General features: G+C 37.5%; 1 protein-coding gene across 2 annotated transcripts; it reads right to left on the bottom strand.

Moving 5' to 3' along the window:
* Nucleotides 1-2,198: 2,198 nt before the first annotated feature.
* crybb3 (crystallin, beta B3) lies at nt 2,199-5,444 on the bottom strand. 2 transcript variants are annotated; one of them, XM_065250074.2, is made up of 6 exons: nt 5,062-5,444; nt 4,703-4,783; nt 4,297-4,415; nt 3,229-3,361; nt 3,001-3,143; nt 2,199-2,872 (listed from the first exon to the last, which is right to left on the bottom strand). In XM_065250074.2, the coding sequence occupies exons 2-6, from the start codon at nt 4,775-4,777 to the stop codon at nt 2,629-2,631; spliced, it is 714 nt and encodes a 237-aa protein (XP_065106146.1). In that variant the 5' UTR covers nt 4,778-4,783; nt 5,062-5,444; the 3' UTR covers nt 2,199-2,628. The 2 variants fall into 2 exon arrangements, with proteins under 2 accessions (XP_065106146.1, XP_065106145.1); XM_065250073.2 differs by lacking the exon at nt 5,062-5,444 and having other exon boundaries at nt 4,703-4,915.
* Between the last annotated feature and the right edge of the window lie 677 nt (nt 5,445-6,121).

Here is a 6,121-nt window from a genome sequence, read left to right as displayed (position 1 = left end):
ACTTACTGTACTGCGTTGCAAAATGAACAGAAATAAACTAGAATTAAATTTAATTATTACCTTTACGAAAATTATCCATGTTTTTTTCAGTAAGCAAAGTTTTTGGCATGTTTTACTGCAGTAACAATTTTTATCCTGGTCATTTTGTGGTAGTCATGGTTTAATTAACTAGGCCTATACACTGTAAAAAAAATATATATAGTAAAAATGTAAAAGTAAAACATATTATTTAAAATTTTGACCTGTAATAATAAAATGAATAAAAGGTCCAGTTATTTATACAGTATCATTGCATTGATGTTTTATATGCATTTGAGTTAATTAAGAGGTCAGTGGAAGTTTAAATGTTGTTTGCAGCTGTTGAGTTTATTTAACCAGCAGTAATGAATGTCACATGTATACTGTATACAGTACTGCTGATGTCAAACCATAGCAAGCTATACATGACATCATCAGTCTTCGTGTAGCTCAGTGCTAGAGCATTGCATTAGCAGCACAACAGATCATGGGTTTGATCCCGAGGGAATACACAGACTGAAAACTAATGTATAGCTTGTAATCCACTGCTTAAAAGCATCTGACAAATGAAGATAGGAAGTCATCTTCATCATGTTCTGCTGTGCTCATATCCATGCATTGATCATCTAGCATTGCACATAACGTGATATGCATTAAATTACATCTGAAATATATTATTTTATCATTATTAATGTTTGGGTTGCGTGTGGTCCTGTTTGCTATCATTAGACTCTGGGATATCCAATGTTTCAACAGTTGTGAACAGGCCGCTGAAAGCTCCTTAGACTCAGATGAAATTCACACATTTACTTCTATCTATGAGGAGAGCGGAGGTGAGGAATGTAAGCAGCTGTGCTAATTTAAGGTCATGTGTGTTCTTCTATTACACAACACAGAAAATACACTTCAACACTTAGCACAAGACATTATATGGACATTCATTAGGCAGTTCGGTTTTTAAAATGTAACAAATAATTTTTTACAGTTGACTTTGATCAGTATATTGATCAGTGCACGGGAACACTTGGGGTCTTTGGTGGTTTTATGGTCTTAATAACAAATAGAAATAACAACAAATACAGTCTTAATTCTGGAGGTCCCTGCTCCTCATCTATCCATTAAGGGGTCCTTGGCCTGAAAAGGGAAGACCTTGAAGACCTTTGAGTTAAAACAGTCAAAGTTAACAGAATGAGAGAAACACTTCTATAGAAACCGCTACAGTACAACTAAAAATATATTCAGAGAGAAGAAAGGAAACGTACAATGAAGACTGAAAGATAGGGGTTATTAATGGCCTCTGGGGAAACTTCTCTACATCTTAACATTTTTAAATAGATCTCTTTGAGGAACTGCAGTCATCTTCCTCTTAACGTTGAAGCCCCTGACACAGTCTAGACATTTTTTGATTCATTTGAATAACGCTCCATTGTGTGTTCTTGTTTTCAGTAAAGTTATGAGTCACCAAAACATTATTTTGCACAGAATATCATTCTCAGTTGGATCTTTATGAGAAATAAATGTAGATTTTGACTTCTAGCCTCCTGACTCGTTTAGCTTGTGCTGCTCATGTCCCGAAACAAACATGTTAGGTTTTAATTGTGTGCTCATAACGCCAAATTTGAACAAACCTAGAAAAGATGAGCAACACTTTTAGACCGTGACTACATCTGAGGATTGGTCATGTTTGTGTAGAGGAAGGGAAAAATCAGAAATGAATCAATTGGCATTAAATAAGAGAACTTACACAAACCAAAACCAAACACATCTACAAACCACTACAGATCATATCAATCCCTCTGTTGCATTTTAAATTATCATGCAGAATGTTGAGACACACACATAAAAAAGAACAGAAGTTGTTACTTCCACAATTTTCTGCTACTATTTCTCTCTTTTAGTGTTGTGTGCATCTCTGCTTTTCTTTGTATGATCCAGACAGGTGTTTTACAGTAGACATATTTTACCCATCAATCCTCAAAAGCAATACCCATCTATTCAGAGCTAAGCCCCGCCCACATCACACTGAACTTACATTACATTAGCTGTTATTTTTAGAGACTGCTGAGCTTTTGTTTTCTGTTCACATTACACAAGCGAACAACTCACAAAGAGACACAACACAGAGAATGAGAGGAAAGAGAGAAACACACACACACGCACGCACGCACGCACGCACACACACACACACACACACACACACACACACACATACATACACACGTAGATATCAAATAACACAGACAGAGATATGAAGAAAACATTACAGATACACAATGCATTTGACTTCTGTAATGTGATGTAAACTTACCAAAACTGAGATGAACGGTTCAAGAAAAAAGTGGATTGCCAACTACATTTCCCCCTAGTGGACGCAGTTCTACTAATAGTAGTAAAATAAAAAGTTGCCTGTTTCACTTTTGTGTCTTTAAACGTCTCTATTACAGTATATCTGTTATATCTCTAGAAGTTGTCAATAATTTCACTTCACCAAATAAACACAGAGATTCCAGGTTAAGGTCAGAGGTCAAACCATCGGGGCCAAGGCCTTTATTTCCAATGTAAGTCACACACGAGAGGCGAGTCACTTTTGCTTTTGTGTTTTCCGGGCCTTCAGTTACTGAGAGCCGTGGCGAGCGGGATAGGGGGGGCGGGTGTAGGATTAGGTTTTGGATTGGGTTTGGGAGCGGGGTCAGGGATGATAAAGCAGCCGCGTTTGTGCCACTGCATGTCCCGTACACGCCGGACGGACTGCAGCTGCGGTTCTGTGGCTCCCCAGTCGTTCCAGTGTTTAAAGTCACCGTGTTCAAACACAAACTGACGGCCGCGATAACCGGGGTACATGTAGCCAACCCACCTACACACACACAAAATAAACCAATCAGTTTAAATGAAATCCTTCTGAAAACATTGATAGAAGAATGTGGCTTTACGGTTAATACTTGTGAGACTTTCTTTCTAACAATGATTTCCAGTTCAACTCACGTTCCGTTTAGAGCTTTGGCGCTGGCCACGCGGTCCTGGAAGCCATGGACCCATAAGCTGGGAATGTCATCATCCACAATTTCCATCTTTCTCCCAGCAAAGCTGCAGTTCTCAAACAGATGAAGTTTGTGGTCCGCGCTGTCCTGGCAGGAGATCATGAAAAGAAAACTCAATGGACGATGACAAGAGAGCAGGCCCTTAATAGAGATAGAGATGTGTGTCGCTAACCACTTTAAGAGGTCTGATGGAGAGCAGACAGCAGCTCTTCTGACTGTTGCTCCAGGTTGTCCAGCGTGGATATTCTCCTTTCTCCAAAACAAACTGTTCTCCCGCAAAGCCTTTCTGCTCGAAGGCCACCCATCTATGATTAAACAGCATTCACATATATGTAAAGCATACAAACGGATGTAAAACGAGTGATTTCTATTAAAGGAATAGTTTGTACCCATATGTCTTTTCCTACAATATCAAACTCATGCAAAACATTACAAGAAGAGCAAAAATCTTTAATGCTACAGAACTCAAATCACATATTTAATATGTCAGTCATTTGGGTTTGAAATGGTATGGTAATAAAGACATAACTGACTAAATGTTTTTGTTTTGCACATACACTTCAACTATCTTAGTTCATTTAAGCTCTTATATTATTGATGTTGTTTTGTTGTAAACCCTAACCCATTTTGTAAAGTCACCGATCAGTGTTTATTTACATGAACCGTGTTCGGCACATTTGATTGTATTTCTCTTCACAGTACTGACAATTCATGTCAAAAACACATACTGTAAAAAATACCTAGCGTTTTTTCAAATCAACATATATTTTTATGTTACTTTAACTTCAAAAGTAAATTAAACGATTTCAACTTGATTTGACAAGTCATGTCAACTTTTCACAATAGTTCTGTAGATTGAATTTACTTGCAAAAGCAAGTTGTTTTAACTTCATGCCATATATTTTTTACAGTGCAGTTTTGTGGAGAATCAAGTTTATTCAATGACTCGTGAGTTTTGTGTTACAATGCCATTTCTAACACTAAAAGTAACTTGGTTAACTAAATGGAGATGTTGGACAAAGCAATTGATATGACTGATTATTTCAAGTTAAAATCGACTTAAAATTAAGTTTAGTGAACTTGATGAAGTTGTAATTAACAGAAATTTTAAGCTTAATGTGCTCTTGTTTTTGTTCACATTACTTTATTGTTTAGGGCAACAACTTTTCAATGTTTTAAGTAAATTCAACTTGTCAGGGTTTATAATAAAGGTCAAATGTTAAGGGTTAAATGCACTCACGGTCCAGACTCAACCACAATCGATCCAACTTTATCCAAATTCTTCTCAGTCAGGTCCTTACATTCGGCTGACAGCTCGGCCTTTTTTCCACGGAAGTTTTCGAATTCATACACAGAGACCTGTTCAGCAGATCGTCATTTTAACAAAACAAGAGCTTTAGTGTGTAAACTCTCATTAAATTATTCATAGATGGACAGATTTACATGACAAACACTGTATTGTAATGCATCTGCATTGCCTTAATAAATCATCTCAATTAAGATCTCTTTAATCTGTGCTGTTTCTCAAATATGAGAGTAAATGGAGAACATATTTTTTGCCTCCTGTGTCTGTTGTAGGAATAACACTACAATCATTTCACCAGACAACAGTCATACAGTTTATCTTCAGGCTGAGAATATATAACCTTATACACGGCTCCTGCTCCTCCTTGACTTTTCCCAGCCACCTGCTGATCTGGAACTCCCTGATGCTCCGACATCTCAACCTGATGTGAGGAAACATCAACCCGTTGAATGACATTTACTAACTAAAATCCTAACAGTGCCTCTCTTTCCTCTTTTGTTTTCAATTGTAAACTACTTTGTTAACGTTTCAGATATGAAAAGCATCGATCCATATATGCACAAAACTATCATTTTCTCAATATAGTTGAGAGTTGTCCAAACTGCCTGAGATACTACATCACAACAACTACATCTCGACTCCTGTACACAGCAAATGGTGAAAGAGAAGATAGGGATGAATGAGGAATCTGTTCTTTACCTGTCTCTCTGTCCTTCACCTCGCCACTCTCCTTCAGTGTGTGTGTGTTTATGTGTATGGAGATGTGGGTGTGCCGGGCGACTGGAGGGAACTCCAGGGGTATTTATGGTTTAAATCCGTCCACAGCAGCAGAAATGGGTTGGGCATCGATTGCTGTTGATACAGCAAGTCTGTCGTTCGCATTTGTGTCCATCAGACTGAATCTCAATAGATGGTGAGTTGGCACGGTTCACTCAGACCCATCCGCTCGTTTGTCAGTGTGGGTACAGCGGGCACCCAAAGGGTCTAAGCCAAGAGAATTCCAATGGGATCAGCTACAGTCATCACAACCCTCTCTCTCTCTCTCTCTCGTCCTGTGTAACGACAGCTTTTTGTGTCATTTATTTACAGTTGATGGCTTTGTTTTAATTCTTTACAATGCAGAGCTGTAATTCCTTTATATAATTATAGCAGAAATTTTTATATTTTTGCATTCTGCTGTTATATTACAAACTCAATTTATTTGTGCACAGAGCACAAAAAGGTTAAACTACAGATAAAAATGATATAAAACTGTGCATTAGGTGTGATTATATCTATAAATCAGAGGATAAATGTGTTACTGAGACACTGTGAACATTCACGGTATCACCGAATCATGTAAATGAAGTATTAAAAGGGGACATGTCATGAAAATCTGATTTTTTTCATGTTTAAGTGTTATAATTGGGTTCCCAGCGATTCTATCAACCTAGAAAATGCAAAAAAGATCAACCCAGTAACTTAGTTGGTAAACCATTCTCTGTAAGCATGTGAAAAAATAGGTCATTACAAATTTGGCTCCCCTTGTGATGTCAGAAGAGGATAATACCACCCCTTAATCTGCACTATCCAACCATGGCACTGCCATTTAGTTCAGAGATCAGCTCATTTGCATTATAAAGGACAACCAAAAACAGCACACCTACAAAGTGTCAATTTTAACATGCTATAATAAATGATCTATATGGTATTTTGAGCTAAAACTTCACAAGCGTACTCTGGGGACACCAAAGGTTTATTTAACATCTTAAAAAAATCT

The sequence above is a fragment of the Paramisgurnus dabryanus genome, chromosome 5 (genome assembly GCF_030506205.2).
Source record: "Paramisgurnus dabryanus chromosome 5, PD_genome_1.1, whole genome shotgun sequence".
NCBI lineage: Eukaryota > Metazoa > Chordata > Actinopteri > Cypriniformes > Cobitidae > Paramisgurnus > Paramisgurnus dabryanus.
This window is presented reverse-complemented; position numbering and strand designations above follow the sequence as displayed.

What these genes read in the sequence shown, in the direction of transcription:
- crybb3 (XM_065250074.2), bottom strand. Translation starts at nt 4,777, where the DNA reads ATGTCGGAGCATCAGGGAGTTCCAGATCAGCAGGTGGCTGGGAAAAGT. An exon ending in CCATCAGACCTCTTAAAGTG is followed by an intron (nt 3,144 to 3,228) that starts GTTAGCGACACA and finishes ATCTCCTGCCAG; the next exon opens with GACAGCGCGGACCACAAACT. An exon ending in GCCAAAGCTCTAAACGGAAC is followed by an intron (nt 2,873 to 3,000) that starts GTGAGTTGAACT and finishes GTGTGTGTGTAG; the next exon opens with GTGGGTTGGCTACATGTACC.